The 20070-nt window shown below is 37.9% G+C and overlaps 1 protein-coding gene across 1 annotated transcript in view; it reads left to right on the forward strand.

Moving 5' to 3' along the window:
- The first annotated feature begins 3035 nt into the window (after positions 1-3035).
- The window catches only part of TWD1 (FKBP-type peptidyl-prolyl cis-trans isomerase family protein), a 65826-nt gene continuing 48791 nt past the window's right edge, over positions 3036-20070 (forward strand). Inside the window, exons 1-5 of the mRNA XM_089990023.1 lie at positions 3036-3152; positions 3412-3473; positions 3561-3605; positions 4084-4269; positions 4638-4727. Of these exons, the coding sequence (XP_089846149.1) occupies positions 3437-3473; positions 3561-3605; positions 4084-4269; positions 4638-4727 (358 nt within the window). The 5' untranslated portion in view covers positions 3036-3152; positions 3412-3436. The remainder of the gene's footprint in view (positions 3153-3411; positions 3474-3560; positions 3606-4083; positions 4270-4637; positions 4728-20070) is intronic.

The raw sequence follows: 20070 nt of genomic DNA on the forward strand, positions 1-20070 counted from the left end.
TGTTTGCAGAGTGAGGGGGCCAGATTACCAATTTGTCTTAGGTGGTAGATCCATGTTCTTCTACAAAAATCAAATATATATTTTGTTTTTGTTAGGCTTTTGGGGGGTTTCTATTAGTCACTGTCTTCTTTGAAATTTAGTTTCAATTAGTCACTCAGGTTATTAAAATACACAGCATAATAAACTCCTGAGTAATCTTTTCTATTATGGTTACCTTGTCCTGCGACTGCTCGTAAAAGGATAAATATAGAAAAAAAATATTATACTTGAGCAACTTTACTTTATGTTGAAATTGTATTAAAACATGCCCTCATATTGTAACTGCTATATGGTGGATACTTACATGTTTTGAATTATTGTTGTAGGGATTTAATTGTCATATTTTGTCCATTTAATCATATCATGATATGAAATTACTTTACACATGTTCTAAAATACGTATGACCATGCATCTTTGATAGACACATGTATTGTTATTGCAAATCTACTGAGACTCGTTGAAGTTTGACCCATGTATACTATACATTTTTAGGTAAAGAGTAAGCTGACTGAGCAGTTGTGAGATGCTGCAGGTGACACCAAAAACCATTAATTTTATGTTTTCAGGATGTTGCTTTGAACATTTTTTATTAAGATTCATTTTGTAAACGATCTATTTAATTGATGAATGGTTCAATTTGGATTATTGAATGGTAGTGTTGAGTTGAATATCGGTAACCCGCCCAAAATTATAACCGAAAGCAAAACTAATGTTTTCACTCTATTTCCTTAAAAAAAATGGCTTTATTTTTGGGTTGGAATTTTGGTGCATTACAGAATCTCACGATGCAAGTTGTTTTTACACAATCTGACCTCATAGATGTGTTCAACATGGTCAATTTAGTTGGAATAGACTCTTAGATGTGTTCAACATGCGTGATCCAAATGTTGGTTTCCACTAAACAAATCCAACAGATCACATATATGGTGCTAGATATGGGAGAAAAAACAAAACAAGGGGTTTCCACCCCCATTTGAGAGGCGGTTTGCTATAAACGACTATAGCACATCTTATATATAGGAAAACACATATCATCAAATGCAAAATCCTCGAGCATGGGGTCGGACGCATGCAACACGCCCGATTATGCATTTTTAAATTTTTTTGGTCTTTAGCAATGGGCGGAACTGCCACTAAAGACCCTAGGTAGAAAACACCATTTAGCACTGAAGGGCGTTTCCACCCAGGGCCTTTATTGGCATTTCCGCCCAACACTAAAGATACTTTTTTGGGTAAAAAACAATACTTTTTCCCTCATTGATTATGCAGATCAGCCATCTGTGTTTGATGATACAATCTAATCTCTCTCTCTCTCTCTATATATATATATATAGAGAGAGAGAGAGAGAGAGAGAGAGAGAGAGAGAGAGAGAGCTGTATCATCAAACACCCAATCCTTGAATGTAGGGTCGAACGTCCACTGCATGTTCGATTTTGCATTTTTTGCTTATTTTATTTTTGGCTTTTTTGGTCTTTAGCGGCAGAAAAAACCGCCACTAAAGAACTTGGGCAGAAACAAAACCGCCACTAAAGAACTTGGGCAGAAAACACCCTTTAGCGCCGAAGGGCCGCGTGTTTCCACCTAGAGTCTTTAGTGGTGGTTCCACCCACCACTAAAGATATTTTTTGGGTAAAAAAACATTTTTTCGCCGCTGATCACGCATATCAGTGGCGGAGTCATCCCATCGTCATCAAACACTTTACCAGTTTGATGATACAATCTACTCATAGATATATGGCCACTAGAATATAAGAACTAGAGTCTGGAGTGAGATTTTCATCACCTTTTTTTTGTTTTTTTTTCTTAAATCTAGCAGTGCAGATGTGATCTACAGGACCATCTCTTCAATCATCCTATTATGATGCATAAACGTGTTTTCTTAATGCTTAAAAATCCATAGTTCAGAAAAAATCCATAGTTCAGAAATTTTGTAATACTCAGGCATCCAAAAACAATGCTCATATTTAAAAAAAAAAACATGATTTTGACAATCGATCCTTAGCAACTGAACCATGCTCAACGCATCTGCGGGTTTGGATTTGCAAAAATAAACATAGAAAATGCCAAATTCACACTTAAGTTCTCATATTTCCAGATCTCATATTTTAGCGGACCATATATATAAAACAAAAACTTCAGCCAAAATAAGAAGGGCCAACTTAGGAATTGATCATAAGTGTCCTTTTGGTTAATCATAAAGTAAATGAATGTATGCATTTGAATTACCAAAATTATTGGATACGAATCTGAATTATAATAACCTTTTAACATATTCTTGCTAGTAACCCATAATAAAAGGGAAAATATATGGTGGTTTTGTAGCATAATACCATACAATGGTACCCACTTTTCTTTCTATGGATCTAGCCACCAAATGGTAAATCTAACTGTACATATGTCTTTAGCCAGATTTATTTAATATGTGAGTTTTAGCGTGTTTAATACAACAAAAGATTTCATTTTTGAGAAGGCTAAAATGAACTGCTCAAAATTCATGAAAATAAAAGTAGTTTAAAAATAACATGCATGAGTGATGAGTCAACTTTAACACATGAAAATAATAAGCAGAACAAGTTAAAACATGATAGGACGATTATATTTTGCTTTTGGAGGTTAGAATTAGATCAATGTAAATCAAGCGGGTAGGTGGTACGGTACCCCGTAGAAGCGCCCAAAATAAAACGCCTTTTGCATAATAAGATCGGTATCAAAAGAATGATTGGAAGCTTAAGTTACTGATGCAACCATGGGTCAAGCACACCATTCCTCGTCTCGTAGTTTCTCTCCGCCCAGTCATCACAAGTCATCAAGCAGGCTCTCTCTCTCTCTCTCTCTCTCTCTCTCTTCTAGATTCTTCTAGACGATACTGCCCTGCTATCGCTCCCTCCGCGGTAGATCGATCGAGTGATACCGATCGCATTCCTTCTTTAATACATTTAGCTTCTAAGGTTGATCTCAATTCCGTTTTTTTCCTTTTGTTTCCCTTTTCTTCTCTGTAGATTTTTGGTGCTTATTTGAGCTAGTGAATGATCCGATCGTTTCGAGCTTTCGATCGAAATCATCTTTTCTTTTAATTCCTTTGGTTACTAATCCTATCGGGGCTGATCCAAGGTCGTGCTGACGCGATTTCGTCGTTTTTGAGATTTTATCGTGAGAATTCTTGAACTTTCTTGAAGTTTTAAGCTGAAAAGAGTTGTTTTCTAAAAAAAAACGCGTTTTTGTGGCGGATTTATCGTTTCCTTTCTGATTTTCGTTCCTGATCCTTGTGTTTTGGGGATCGAGTTGAAACAGCACTTTTTCTTTCTTTTGGGAAATCGTTTCTCTGTTTTGTTTGATTCAGGATCTTAGTTGGACTAATTGTCGTTTATAGGTCTCTGAGAGTTTTCGTTTTGGATATGGAGGATGCTCAGGAGCAATTTCGTCGAACGGATGGTGAGTTTCTGTACTCTCGTAGGTGAATTTCGATCCTCGAAGGAACGATTGTCTGAGAGAGTTGTTTCACTCTTTGTAACTGTCTAGCTGTGGAAAAGGAAGGAGAAGAAGCGAGGAAGCAATCTGAAGCAGGTTCCTTGTTGGTTTTTTCGCTTTACTGTTTTGCTCTCCCGTTTCCTATAAACTGAAAAAATCAACCACTTCAAGGAGTTTTCTCGATTCACCCAGTAATACACTAAATTGGGATAAATTGGGATATTCTACCTTCCTCACGATGCAATATCCATGTACCCCAACCTTTGCTAACTTTTTGGATAAGTGGGTGCATCCAAAGACTCCCAATGTGATTTGCATTCCTGTCCAAAATTGTGTTTTTTGTGCATAATTGATACATCTAGTTAGAAGCTGGAACTGGTAAGTAGGTTCTGCGGCCAGCGGCAAATCCAGAAAATCAAGATAAGTTGGGATATTGCATTGTGGAGCATGATGTAGTATCTTAGCTTATTGCGTCCATCTGGATGGTTGGGCACATCCAACACACCGTGAAGATGTACATCTCATAATTGGTTATTCTCATTTAGTGAATGGTGATATCTGAATTTTGATCCAGGTGTGGAGGATGAGAATGGGATCACAGTCGATCATGCAGCATTTGCTTGCTCTCGACCTCCTGAAGATGATGTTGAACTGCCTCCAAAGGTTGACACTGAAGCGGAGGTCCTTCATGAGAAAGTCACAAAGCAAATCATCAAGGAAGGCCATGGACCAAAGCCTGCGAAGTTTTCTAGATGCTTTTGTAAGCTTATTTTACAACTTTGCTTTTTAGTGTCATCAGTTGTTAATGAGATCGTTACACGTTCACCAATAGGTTTATTTTTCTTGAAACAACCATTTATAATTGATAAAAATCAATCACTTAGATTTATTCCTTCTATAATTATTTTAGACTTCATATTTGCCCTTTTAAAGAAGTTGTACCCTGAAAGTCTTTATTTTTTCTAACTGTCAATCCAATCATGAATGCTTACAGCTTGAAATGTAGTATCATATCCCATTTCAGTGGTGGCGTTGGCTGGTTTCAATGCTTTAGAGGCACAACTTCCATTTTAGTTTGAAACCTGGTGCCATTCTGTGACAGAATTGGACACTCTTTTTTTCTGGCAGTACATTACAGAGCATGGACTGAGAGCACTCTGCATAAATTTGAAGACACCTGGCAAGAGCAGCATCCCCTGGAATTGGTTTTAGGAAAAGGTAAGTGATTTCTACTGAATCATACACTGCTCTTTTTTGGTTTTTATATCATGCTTCATTGCAAATGCATGTTTGTTTCTCAGTAGCTGATTTTCATTTTCAGTTACCTTAGTTTTGCTTACTCATTTGCTCTTATGGTTGTACTGCATACGGGTTGCTTATAGCACATAGTTGTGATAATTTAAGTTCTATTTCTGTGGGATACTGTATGAGTGAAAGATGATGCATTGTGAATAGATTTTGAGTAGCCGAATTCTCAGGAAAGAGAATTTACATTCCTCATGCTGGTTGGCCACTTCAGATTCTCGTGTTTGTGTCTTGTTTCAAGTTTGGGAAAAGGAATTCTAATTGTAATGCCCCAAAATTTCAAATTTGTAAACTTTTGAAAAATACTTAGAAAACCTTTCATTCATTTTTCAGAGTTTTTATCGGCTGAAACAGTTTTTTTTTGAAAAACAAAACAAGTTGACAACTTTGGGCACATTGTCGTAAAAATCCATCATCGGAACCATCATTATCAAAAACATTTTTAGCAAGACAATTAGTGAGCCAAGTATGTATTAATGATAACTTTCAGTTATACAAAATTTAGGGTTTCCCCTTATACAAAACTCAAAACCAAAACAGGTATCCCAAACACAAAACTACGAGCAAAGGAGTGAGATCTCGAGCCATCTCGCATCACGCCATCAGCTGTCTGTTAAACCTATTCATCACTTGTATTCATAAGATAGTTCAGTTTCATGAAAAACTGGAGTAAGACAATATAAAACAAAAATTAAAGCAATACATGTTATTCTAATATGTTAAAGCAATTTTAACAAGTAATAAGCTACAATTAGCATGAGCAATTGATTATACAAGCAAATAAGCAGTTAATTATCACAAGATAAGTAGTTTATAATCATACGATATAAGCAGTTAATTAACACAGATAAATAGTTAATTAACACAAGAGGCTCAATCACAAGTATTGTGAATAAAGCTAACATATGCATTAAATTTATTCATGATACACAATTCAATAAGTTAACGTGAACAAATCTAGATTCAATAAGTAATATGAACTAATCTAGATTCAACAGTAATGTAAGCAAAATAACTTTTGTTTCAATATTAGCTAGCCTACGGGTATACACAAGGCACGAAACGTAGAAACAACTAAGACTAATCCGGGGGTTTATTATGTCATGTATTTTAGATACCCCAGTTAGCTAGCTGAGTTCGCTCCTAAGGGGACGGCCAATGACCGAGAGAAAATTCCCCAAAGGCCACTCATTTAAAGTATGCATCCAACTTATGCAAAAGTCTATGAGATCTACCACCTAGGATAATTTTCGGTAGTCCCGTCTCTTAACTTCGATGACTGAGTACGCCGAGTCATTTTCCTGAGGGGTGGTTGTTAACAACCTGTCCATCAGAGTTTTTGTACCATCTCATCATCTCTCTTGACAAAAAACAACGGGTCGAATGGGTGCATCGGGTGTTATTTAACTGAAGACCCATTCTACTACATGCTCTGGTCTTTCAACCCATTCGAGCATCTTGCCTGTGAAGGCGAATCATCACCATTTATGTGATTTCTATTTCATCATTGTGCCTTTGTGTAACGACCCCAATCCAGACCCTTTAAAAATGCGGAATATTTTTTTTTCTAAGAGTTGCGGAAAACTTCTCAGAGACCTGGGGTCCCTACAGTTCCAATTTCAGTTGGATAACCACACACCACAAACGAAGTTGCAATTATCATCCATATCAACCAACTAAAACTCTTTTATTAATGAGTAAGAAAATTTCAAAGACAAGGTTTTCTTCAACTGAAAGTAAAGTAACAATTGCAGAAATTAAAAGAACTGAAAGACAAAAGAAAGAGCCACTAAGTCCTCTACTGAAGCTGACAAGCCCAAGTATAACTCATCCATCCCCAGATGCATGTCCAACTTCACTGTTCATCATTACCTGTGAAAAACCAACAAAGTACGGTGTCAGAACCGAAATTCTGAGCACAGCTACTTCTAAAGAAACCAGGTGAGAGAAAGAACATGGATAAGATTTCATGCAGTGATTTGAGTGAGTGCAGATATAAAATTTTCAACATTCAAATTATCCATAACTACCACTAATTGCATATACTCACCAGTCAAGAACAATAAAACAGTGTCATATATCAATAACTAAATAATCAAACCTTTCAACATGATTTCACAAAGTAAATCATATGCTACCACCAAATGATGTCATGATCTTATGCATAACAGAAAAATGCATGATTATGTGCAATGCATGATTCCTTCTGTTATCTTTCCTTTAAGTTTCATCTTTCCATATGCATGCCCTATTAGATGCACACATCCTTAAGTTCTTCTTTTTTAATTACAGTTGCCCGCGGATACACCAAACGGGTACAAACCCCGAGGTCAAGTAGGTTCCCAGGGTAGCTTAACATACAATTTGTATTTTATTACTGGGTTCCAACTTAGCCCTCGACCGATATCAGGAAACAACACCATCCATCGGAACATTAGACCTTCACATCTAATGTCGGGGACACAAGGGACACCCCATGCCCACAAGTGCCACTTCCTTGGTACCATAAACTCACAGCTGTGACTAACACACCACTCCCGGGTAAAGTGGCGGGCTCTCCCTAAAACCGTGGCCAGGAGAAGAACCTCAATATCGGGTTCAGGGGCAACAACGCACACGGAGTTTTTGTATCCTCACAGTCTCCCCAAGACCGTATATCTAAGATTCTCATACTCCAGATGAGATATCCCAGAATGTATATTACACTGTTCTTATTCATTATATTTTATTTAATTCCATTCTTTAAGTTTGCAACACCACATGCAAAAGTAAAGTGAAAACCCCGCATCCTCCACTGCAGGGACCCTTACGGAACTCCAGCCCGTATAAACCACTAGAACAGTGTAGTAATGTGCCAAACCTTCTTATGTGGTTTAAGTGATGCAGTTAAATATATATGTGAAAGAAAACCAAACCCAAGGCTCTCCAGGCCGATAATGGTCCATCTAGGCTATCAATGCACCACATAAAACCAAATTAGTGTTTTATTCGTAACACTAGGCCAATAGTGCCAAAAGCATGTGCACTTATGCAATCATACACCCGAACATATGCATGTCATAATGCATTCATATGCATTTTCAATATGTGTGTGTTACCTACATCACATACGGGTATTAACCCAATCCATAGTTTCTTTTAGTGTGTGAGTACCATTTTACATAATGAATCAAGCATTCATGCCCAAGAAGAATTATCAATAACCAAGTCATGCTCACATTCCAGATTTCACTAGTATGATGAAAAGCAAAACAACATTTACATAATTACTAGGCAAAAGCGTAAGCTTTGCCATATGCTAGGGAAGTTAGTCGGGCTTACCAATCCCAGACCCGCCAACCTTCTAGCTAGAAGTTTAGTCAATTCAGTCCAGCAAGTAATACTCTCAATGTCACTTTATATTGAACTTCATATTATAAAGCATATAACCCCATCGGCCCGACACAGATGCAGTTTCATGATAGGATTATCAATTTTTGTTCAACATGAAACAACCCTCACATATGCAGTTTTAAATAACAATTGAATTCCTTCTTACATCAAAATGATTTCTTTTATATGAAATTTACACTTACACATCCTGAAATTTACACTTACAACTAAAATTCATAAATCTAGCAATGACAATAATAACCAAGACATTATTTATATATACATACATAGTCAGTTGGAACAAATGCTGACTTTAATTCTAATCCAAAACATTGCATGGTCCCTTTTTCTTTGTTCACTATAAGCCAGCAAAAGCAAGTCATTCTTCAATTGTATGCGTCCTTTAGGAAGTGAAGTGCATCATGTGATATGTATCCTTTATAACTAATTATAAAAGCAAAACAGGGCATTGTTCTGCATATAGCTAAACACCTAAAATACCACAACAAAAGAGATCCAAATGGAAATGAGAATTTCAACCAATCAAAACCCAACCTTAGCAGCATGTACAACCTAGTAAACTACTCAACACAAAACCCCTATAGAAGTGACTATATATTCTTCGCAGCAGTCACAACCCTTCAAACTTTTCAGTGCCCATTCTGGTTAAATCCATACTGTGGGGCTAAACTATATAGATGCATATTCAGGTTTAACATCAAGGCAAAAAGAAAACAACTCAAGCACAATCAAATATTTGTTATTCAGATGATTACCGATAGGAATAAGCATGACTTAAGAACAGGAAAACAGAAAAAATCAAAAATAGACTAACAATGGACATTCACACCCGATCCAAGGTATTCCAAGATTACACTACCCCCAAATGAAAGCAGTAAAAGTAAATGGGAATCAGAAATCAAGATTTCTAACAGAAGTACAGAAAATTTCATGCGGTTATAGAAACAGACTTGAAATAAAAAATTTCAGTTTGATTGTATTCATCAAGGAACACATGCTCTTGCTAAACATCGAAGATCAAAAATACTCAGCAGGGATACGACAAGAGAACTTCAAAAGGGTGAATATCAGTCACTCTGCCCTTCACTCTTTTTCTTTTTCATAAGCATCTACCACGATTCCCATTTAATAAAACCCCAAATCGTTTTGAGTTAGGGATTTTGCAAGGTAGGGTTAGGCAGGAAAATCCCCAAATCTGAGGTACTCCCAAAAAGAATACTCGGGACCTACACGGCTGGGGCCATCCCCTACCTCAGCCGACCCCCTTTTCACAATGGAAACCCCAAATCCTCCAAATGGGTTAGGGTTTTCAGATTAGGGTCGATGAAACCCCCCCAAAACAAGATTTAATCCGCAAAGCAACAAAGGAAACAACAATCGGCCATGCAAAAGGTCCCCATGGACCCTCACCTCAAAGGATTACACGGGATCAAACCCATGTTCGATCCCCCACCTAGAATCGAGAGGAGCATCGTTCCTCTTTGAAGCTTTTCCGGAGATTGGAGGCTGCAGTCGCGTGGGTAGGACCGGCTGGGGTTGCTCCTTGCTGCTGCCGTGACAGGGAGCTCGCTGGAGGTCGGCGATGGTGGACGTGGGTTGCCGCAGCTCGCCGGTGATCTTCTACCCTCCGGCGCACGCACACAGACAGAGGGAGACGAGGAGAGATGGGGGAAGAGAGAGAGCCCGAGCGAAGAGGGCAAAACCCTCTCTCCACTCCCTTTTATCGCGGGGCGTGGGGTTGGTTACGCCCTGCGTAACCCCCCTCCCCCTTCTGTTTCCCATCCAAGAATCGTGCCCTAGGCACGATTCTGTTTTACGCCCCCCCTTTGTAAGTGGAATCGGGTCCGGGTCCGAGCCCGTGACCCGCGACGCTGGGTCCATTTTAATAATGGACCCGGTTTCGCCCATGAGTGCCGGATCCTTAGTTGGATCCGTGGATCCAACTGTGGGTCCGACCCTATATACTAAATTTTATTTAATTTTTCTCCTTATAAATACTATTAATTATTTATTTAAATATTATTAGTATAGTTTTAATACCCCATTGTGGGTTATTTACGCATTCTTTTATGGATCCGGTAATGGATCTGAGGCCCAAATTTAGAAAAACACTTGTTATTTTTAAATAAATTTGAATAAATAATTATAAAAATTGAGGTCATTACACTTTGCACGTTGCGTGGTTATCATAAACCTCTCATCCAATCATCGTAGTAAAAACATACCGTACCTGTCTAAAAGTACGACTACGATGAGAAGGGTATGAGTTTCTAAAAAAGAAACCCCAACTTTAATGTATTATGAAAGAAATAATATAATCATTTTAATTTACATTTGACATGCTCTGGTCCTTTAAACCAATACGAGCATCTTGCCTGTGAAGGTGAAACATCACTCTGTAAATGATTTCCACAATATGCCATTTATATGCTTCGAGGTTACCACATACCTCTCATTCTACTCATCGTAGTACAAACCATGGTTGCCAGTCGAGGAATCGGGAAGCGGGACGCAAGGTACTTTCAAAATTTTAGGAAGCGGGAAGCGTGGGACCACTTAAGAGCGAATCAGGAATCGTCTCGGAAGCAACCTAGGAAGCGAGGGGAAAGCGAAAAAAATAAAAATAAAATAAAAAAATATAAAAAATTGAAAAAATGGGGGAAGCGTGATGGGAAACGCATTTCCCATTAAAGGGAAGCACGCTTCCCATTTAAAAAGGGCGCTTCCCCGCGCATTTCGGAAGCGCGACATTCTGCGCTTCCAAAGCACGCTTCGGGGGAGCGCGCTTCCCTACTTACCTAGGCGCTTTTGGTAACTCTGGTGCAAACATACTGTACGTGTCTAAAGGTACGACTACGATGATAGGGGCATGAGTTTATCAAAGGATAACCCAACAAAGAGTTTCACAAGTACATGCTGAAAGAACTTCAAATATTAACATGTTTAGACTTGCGAAACAGGAAACAACATGCATGGTTTAAAATCTCTATGAATCTAAAATGCTTCTCCCAAGTGTATCAACTTGGGGGAAAGCTAGCTGCTAAGTTGCAACTCACAACACTCTCTAGCTTTGCTTCGCAAGACTGCGTACCTGAGAATCCGGAATCCGTGTAAGAAAACCTCCTCTCGAGATTGTAGCGCCTATACGCAAATTCGTGTCTGTTTCGAAAAAAGCAAAAACAGTACGCGCTTTTGTGTGCCCTGCGAGACTTGCATTTAAGGAGTAACAAATACCCAAAAAATGTAAGTCTGCGCTCGGCCCCTGCGTACAAAGGGAACAGGGAGTGTCGGCCGCGCTGCAGGGGACGGAGGACGGAGGGGGGCGTCGGGCGAAACAAGGGAAGAGAAGAGAGGGCACGTGGGGGGAAGGGGGAAACGACAGCGGCGAGGGTCGCCAGAGGCGGTAGGTGGCCGGACACAGGATGGGGTCGCTGGTCGGACTCGGGTGCCCGACAAGGTTGTTGGAGGGGGATGGCCACAGGAGAGAGGGCGGAGACAGGGCGTGGGGTGTCGGCGGCAGAAGCAAGAGGCAATAGGGGGGGGGGGGAGGGTTTTGCGTTTGCAAAACCCTTCCCCTGCGTGCCTTTAAAAAGGCATGGGGGGTCTCTAGGGTACCCGACTTTGGGTCCGGGTCGGATCCGATATATATATATATATATATATATATATATATATATATATATATATATATATATATATATATATATATATATATATATCGGGCCTTACACTAATTCACCTAAATTCTTTGATTAGAGTTCCCGCCTCCCTAGGTGGGAACTCTAATTTCCGTTCCCACCTGCTATATGGACGAACCCTCGAATTCCTTGGCATGTGACTCACCTTTGCATCACCGCAACTGGCAGAAGCCAACTACCTATCTGCCTCTCCTTATTCTTTATCTGGGTTACCTCTGATCTCTTTTAGTGTAGTTTCCATTAGACCCCTCATTTTTGCCTAAAAACGCAGAGACTCTCTTTCTTTTTCTTCTTCTTTGTCCGGCAAAAAGTCATGTTTCATGTCTATGGTAACATAGAGAATGATGAAATTGGAAATCATGTTTGGACTTCAAGATGGATCCAAGTTTTGTCCAATATGTGTAATGAAATATGATGAACACAAACAAGTGCCTCTTATGGGAAAGTACAACATACACAAATGAAGACCACTTATGGGTCAAAATACAATCACAACCACAATGCCATTTATGGGCAGAAGAGACAACATAAAAAATATAAAGAGTTTGTTGAGAAAGTGCTTGAGAACAAGCATATCAATACAAGAGAGGTTCTACCCCTTTATATACACAAAGGCAAGAGAGAGAGAGCCTTGGGACCCTCCCCAACGGCTAGAAATAGAGTTGTTGGGGAGGTCCCAAGGACTATCAAAATGTCTTTAAATGCCCTTTGGCTTTTGGCTAAAGGATATGTATGCTCAAAAAATAAAAATACCTAAATGACCTAAAACAATTTATTGTTGTGCCCTTAATGGGCACAATCTATTACATAAGGTGAAATGACTAAAATACCCCTAATGGGTTAACTTATTACATCAAGAAATATATATGTACATATACAAAACAATAAGTACACATATATATGTTAGCATATATATATATATGTATGTATGTATATATACTTAACACTCTCCCTCAAACTTGCGGTGTAATCACCAAAAGTTTATTAAGCAAAAAATGAAACCAAGGAGAAGGAAGAGCTTTCATAAAGAGGTCGGCCAACTGAAATTCCTATGCTACATAAGGCAGGATGATGATCTTCATCAGGTACTCTTCATGAATATAGTGGCAATCCATTTCAATATATGTTTGGTGCACTCATGAAACGTGTGATTACCGGCTATGTAGATGACACTTTTATTGTCACAGCATAACTTTGAGGGTGATTGCATATGCATGCTCATATCTTCAAATAATCTTCGTAACCAAACAATTTCTGATATTGTGGTAGTCATTGCACAATACTCAACTTCAGTGGATGATAATGATACTTTCTGTTGTTTTTTGCATTTTCAGGATACCAGAAAATCACTTAAAAATATACAAAAGCCAGTAGTTGAGCAACGATAATTTGAATCTCAACGATAATTTGAATCTCTTCCCTAATTTGAATCAGAATAAGCAATCAACTCAAGAGAAGAGGAGGAGGATGATACAATCCAAAATTTTGCGAACTTAGGTATCCTTTGTCTCAAGATCTCAACATGGATGCAAGTGTTGCAAGCTCAGATCCAAGTTCAATGCTCTAATCATTAGAAGAGGATCCATTGAATGCTATATATACAGAAGAACCAGATCCAGTTCAACGTTAGTTGGAGCGAAGCAAGGAGAGGAGCAGATCAACAATGAGAGACCCATATCCACCAAGGCACCCCAATGGATCGTATCCACCAAACCAAGGTCCACCCACTTAAAACAAAACCCATTTCATGAAGTTGACCAAGTGGATCAAATCCTTCAAGCCAAGGTCTAACCGCCCAAGCCCGATCCATGAGGGGCATTCTTAGTGTTAATGAAAATTCGTAGGTCCACTTTGGAGGGCGCCCAACCATCTTGAATGTAGCCTAGATGGGTGTGCAGATGTAATGTCCCTGAGATTTTTAACCCTTGAAAAACCCATGAAAATTTAAAACTTTTTCTTTCTTTATTAAAATCGTCAGTGAAAACATTTTCGAATAAGGGTTCAAAATCACGACGGGTTACGTTGTACCCAAAAACGATTATACTGAATTCAAAAGATGATAACATGACACAAATAAAATACTTTTATTCAAAAGAATTGTGTATCATTTAAAATATTACAAAACCAATACAATATCGTGTATATGAATTCAGTGCCCGGGAAAGAAAAATGATTGGCTCGGTTAATAGCATCGCAGCATCCCGTATCCGCTCTACATTGTAGTCTTTACCTGCAATAATCTGCCCATAAAAAGGGTCAAACTTATGACAGTCTAGTAGGTATATATCAATTCTAAGTAACTGAGGATATTAAAAGCATATTCAAGTGCCATAATTTATATTTATCTGTAACTCAGATGTCATAGTTGATCAACAGTTTTTGTATAGATTTATTTCACTGGGAAATGTATACTTTACAATAATCACGCTGTTAAATACAAAAAAGAACATATTTAACAGATTGCATTATTAGGCATAACATTATTCTTTGGCAGATTAACTCGTTGGTTACAAGGTTTCGCAACCCTAAGTTCTACTATTGAGTTGCGTAACTATTATTTTAAGATTCTACTCATATATTCGACATAATACGAATGTCCACTCAAGCATTTTAATGACTACTCAAGTATTTAAGATAATACAAATGTCCACTCAAGCGTATAATTCAGATGGCCAATCATGCATTTAATATAATGCAATTGTCCACTCAAGCATTTTATTATCAGGGCATATTTTCATCTCAAAATATGTGATTCAAAAGGTCTTTGTTTCAATATTTATTACTTCTGTAAGTACTTGCGGAGCCACTCATCGTCGTATTAGCCGAGACCATTCGGGGGTTTATTATGCCATGTATTTTTAATTATCCCAAATGACTAACTGAACATTCCTAAGGGAAACAATTTGTAATCGAGAGAGAATTCTTCAAAGGCCATTCACACTCAATATGCATGCATCTCAAACTACAACAGTAGTTGGGGATATATCACCTGGGATACGATGATAGCCCCAGTCTCTAGAAGCTACGAGTGAATGGAGACCATTGGGATGCCTTGCTCCCAGAAATATAACAAAATCACTCGAGGCTTGTACCACCTACCTTCTCTAGGGTAGGCCCACTCTAAATGGGTATAAGGGTTATCTTTTTAATGAGAATAATCATTTCACGTGTCTCAAAACAATAGGCAAATATCGGGGTTCAGTAACCCAAGTGCACGTGCAGGGTAACCACTCTATTTTGTTCCACTCATATGTATCCAACCCATTCGGTATTGCTCTGGCGCCTTTAGCCCATTCTAGCAACTTGCCTGTGAAGGCGAATAACCACTCATTTATTATGTGTATATGCGTTTTTCATAGTCTGGTGCATGTTCGCACCTTACGGGTTCTCATCGAAACTCCCACTCATTATATCAGCATGTCTCAATGTCTTACAGTACAATATCAGTCATTCATATGTCGTACACATAAATGGGTTCAATGACACCATCAAGATTCCTTGATCTCCCAGGCTCCTACATGAGTCATACCAATTCATGCATGCGTGTTATGGCATTTCAATATGCAAACACAGCCAGAAGGGTGTCCATCGCTCTATTGAGTGAAATCATTCATTGCATATATCCTATGTCACACGGATTCAGCTCCAAGGTCGACGCACCCGCATCGACATGGGTGCGGCTTGGACTCAATCAACCCGACCCTGGGTGCGGTCAACGCACCCAGGGTCATTTTGGTCCATTTTTTGGATTAAAAAAAATCTAGGCTACAAAATTTAAAAAAAAAAAAACTTGGAGTGGGGGGGGGGGGGGTGGGGAGGGGGGCGCTGCCCCCCTATAACCCCCCACCAGGGGGGACCCACGCCGGGGGGAACCCCCCCCCCCCCCCCCTTAAAGAAAAAAAAACCCTGAATCAGGCTTCACAACTCATCACCTGTCCCCTAATGGGCACAACTTTGACCGAGTCTTATATATATATATATAGACGAGTCCCCGTGTCCAAAATTTTTGAAATTGCGTCGCACCCGCACCCATGTGACATAGCATATATCAATTATATGATGCAACATTTTAACAGAAAAACAGAATTATCATAATTCAAAGCATACATATTCCAAAATGTAAAGCATCTAAACCTTGAGCATTCATAATTTTTACGCATTTGGAGTAATTCATACATATATTATCAGAAAGCTCGTAAGCATATATAAAAGCTCGTATACATAGGTAAAAGCTCCTAATACATGTTAAAAACTCATAGTATATATAAAAAACTCATAATACATGTTGAAAAACTTGTAGTATAGGTTGAGTGCTTAATCTCATACTACAAGCCCTCAACCTATACAAGTCAGATGCTTGTAATACAGTTTGAAAGCTCATAATACAAGTCAGATGCTTGTAATACAGGTCGAAGTACATTAATCTATACGTGTTTCTTAGAGTAAATATTCAGATTTACTCTTTTCTTTTGGATTTTTTACTAAAACCTTGTATAGAAAACCGATCTATGCTCTTTTTCTCATTTGAATCAAGAGAATGAACCCGTACCTTATTTTTGAAGTTTGCAAAAACCGGAAAATCAATGGATGTTTGGAGAAGGCCTCTTCTTCTTCCTTCTCTTTCCTCTTTTCCTTCCTCTCTTTCTCTCTTTTCCTCTCTCTCTCTCTCCTTCTCTCTTTCTAAATCACAAATTTTTTTTGAAGTATATATAGAGAATAGGGGGGTGACACCCCCCCTCTCTCCAGCCCCTTCTAGAGTGGCTGGAGAGAGTACTCTCCTATTTGGGAGTCTCTCTCCCTCTTACTTTCCATTTTTTTTAGAATTCTTTCTTTTTTGACTTTTCCAATTTTCTTTTCTAAAGAAGTCTTTCTTCTTTTTTTTAATACTCTTCTAATTCTTATCTCTTGGCAATTTAGGGATTCTTTTAAGGAGTCCATATAGCTAACCAAAATTGAAATTCAGAATTAATTTTAATTTAATAATAAATTAATTATTTATTAATAATTAAATATCCAAAAACTTTCAGAGGGTACCTTATCCCTCTGGGAGTCTTTTTAACTCTAGTTAACATCAATTTAAATATAAAAATTAAATTTAAAGTTGTATTTTTGTTGGGTATGGATTTTGGATCTGGATCAAAATCCAAGATCAAAATCCTTATCCAAATTCCAATTGGATCTTGGGCTGGATCAATTCCTAATTAATATGTCTCTTGGATAGAGTCCAGATCCATATTAATTTGGATCAAATGCGTTGGATCCAATTCGATTCAAATCTGGATTCGGCCCGTCGAGGCGGTCCTTTTTTGAAAAAAATATGATTTTCGAGCCAACCGGAGCCCGAATTTGAAAAAGTAAAATATCATTACACTCAGAATTTCAAGACGCATCCAACGATATATAACTCAAATTTCGCCTTTGAAATTTGTTTGAATATAACCCAAATTTTGCTTGAATTTAAAGGTCGAAAAACAAAACCTTTATCACCTTTTGATTGGGTCGTCTAGACCTTGTCGATGAGACCTGGGCCAAGCTCAGACTCAAAGAACATCGGCCTAATATTGAGGTTCTACCGATTTTTCTTCTATATTTAGACAAATGTTTGGAAATCTCAAATTTAACTAAGTGTGAAAATGCACGATATTACATCGAGAGCTACTCATTTAGGCTCAAGAAGTGCTAATTCATCCCAAAGAGAGGACAAAATGCTAAAATAATCCTGAGCACACATGTCCCCTTGCATAGTGGATCTAATTTTGTCTTGACAAAAATATTGTCTAGCAAGATCCTTTTGGGTATACATACCCTAAAGAAAAAGTCAAGCTTTCATTGGCTCTTCTAAATTTAGCAATATTGGCACATAAATTTTTATGTCAACATTGTTCATAGGCATGATTGTTTTGGGATGAAGGCGTAGTTGTTGTTGTTGTTGTATTGTTCATAGGCATGGTTACTTTCCCAATCCTCTACCTTTATTTGATGTTCATTGATGGCTTTAAGATGATCGTCCCGAACAAAAGCTTTTTCAACACCTCTTTTAACTTTGGTGAGCTTTAACGATGGTTCAAGGGAGGTTCCCATCACAAAACCCCATAGTTTCTTCCCTCTAAGATGATTTTTCATGGTCGAGGCCCACATGAAGTAGTTAGATCCATTAAGTTTGAAGGAGAACTCCAATCTTGATTCATGCTCCATGATGACAAGAAAAAGATAAGGATGAAGAAAGCGATAAAACCTTTGTCACGATCTTCACAAGAAATGCTTCCAAGATCAAGAGAACCTAATGGGCTCTGATACCATGTAATGAAGTATGTAGAATTACAAATAACAAAGTGCAAAGTACATACAAGTTCAATAATGGACACTTACAAAGAAGATAGACAAGCACTCAAGTGCACACACAAAAGACTACTAAGGAACAATGCCAAAGGCTAACAAGAATGAATATTATTGAATAACGAGGGGAAAAAGTAATGAGTTACATGTAGGGGTTGCACCCCTATTTATATACATAATGAGAGAGGAGCCATTGGGAGCTCCCCCTTTCATAGAGTCATTGGGGAGCTCCCAATGACTCTATGAAGTGGGGGAGGGCCCAATGTAAAAAAATAAAAATAAAAAGAAAAAACAAGAAAAGGAATAAAATAGTTGTTTCTAATAAACAACTATTTAATACATGTAAAAAGACAAAAATGCCCCTATTAGGAAATACATTATAAAACACACATACACATATATATATATAAATACGTATATATATACTCATATATATATATATATTTAACAGTTATTCTTCTACTTTATGTAGATGATATGATTATCATTAAAATTGATAAATAAGGAATCAATGATATTAAAATTATTTTAAAAGAAAACTTTGATATGTCTGATTTAGGTTTCTTAAGATACTTCTTAGGTATTGAAGTTGCGTACTTCTCAAATGAAACTTGCTGCTGATATTTGTACCAAGTCTGGTATTACAGATGATAAAAAGATAGAAACCCCAGAAGTAATTAATGCTAAATTGAGATTGGAAGATGAGACTCTACTTGAAGATCTGTTATGGTCGCAAAATTTTTCTCCCCGTCTTCCCTTCCTTGTGGGAGGGAGAGGAAAATGCTTTCGCGATTCAAACTTGACCGGATTTTGGAAATTGTTTTCAAATACTCGCCTACGTTTTGAAAATAGCAGAAAAATCCATGGGATGGGGCTCGACCTGTCGGTACGAGTTTCGACCGTTCCTGCCGCCTTTAACAGGGGTAATCGAACCAAGGACCAAAATTGTGCTTGACTTAGTGAAATTATCGAAATTGTGTTCTATCCTAAATGCACAGAGAATTCAGGCATGTGCCATGAGATTTTGTAAAATGTAAGTTGGAAAAAGATGATGTATGCTTTAGAAAACATTTGGAGTTGAAAAAGCATTTCTCAGGAAAAAGGTGGAATTCAGTCTCTCAGAAAATTCTGATAAAAAGGATTTGAAATCTCGAGAAAATTTATGAAGATGTGAAAAAATCCTGAGAAAATGGAAAGAATTCTTGAAAAAAGGGTGAACACGGGAAGCAAAAATGTTGATCAGGAAAATTCTAGCTTTGAAAAGTTTCTCAGGAAAATGAGCAAAATTCGTTGGAAAACTCTTTAGAGAAGGAAAATTGAAACTCGGGAAATTGAAACCCTCAGAAACTTAACCTTGAAACACTTGGAAATTGATTTTGATTTTTTGAAAAAGATGAGAAATTCCCTTTGAAAAGAATCTTAAGAAAATTACATTTTCTAGGGAAAATCATGGGAAAACTTGGCTTGGAAAATCTGACTTTGAAAATTTTAGAAGTTTCTTGAGAAACTGATTTCCATGGAATGAAGTTTTCTCGAGAAAATCATAAGAAAAGCAGATAATGTAACGCCTCGAAATTTAAACCCAGATTTTTGAGGATTTTTTTTTAAAGCGGAAACAACAATTGATTCCAGGGTTAAGCATTTCAGAACGATACAGGAAGGTAAAAGCAAACCACACCATTTATTTTTATTTCAATAATAATAGAATCCAACATCAGAGTTTTCACATTATGGGTCTCAAACTAAAATTTCCAATTTGAAAGAAAGTAGGATCGCCAGAGAACAAATAGATCAAGTCTTGGTCAGCGCCTCATCCCGCTTCGCTCATA

This window comes from Nuphar pumila, chromosome 15 (assembly GCF_984573655.1).
Source record: "Nuphar pumila chromosome 15, dmNupPumi1.hap1.1, whole genome shotgun sequence".
NCBI classification, from domain to species: Eukaryota; Viridiplantae; Streptophyta; class Magnoliopsida; order Nymphaeales; family Nymphaeaceae; genus Nuphar; species Nuphar pumila.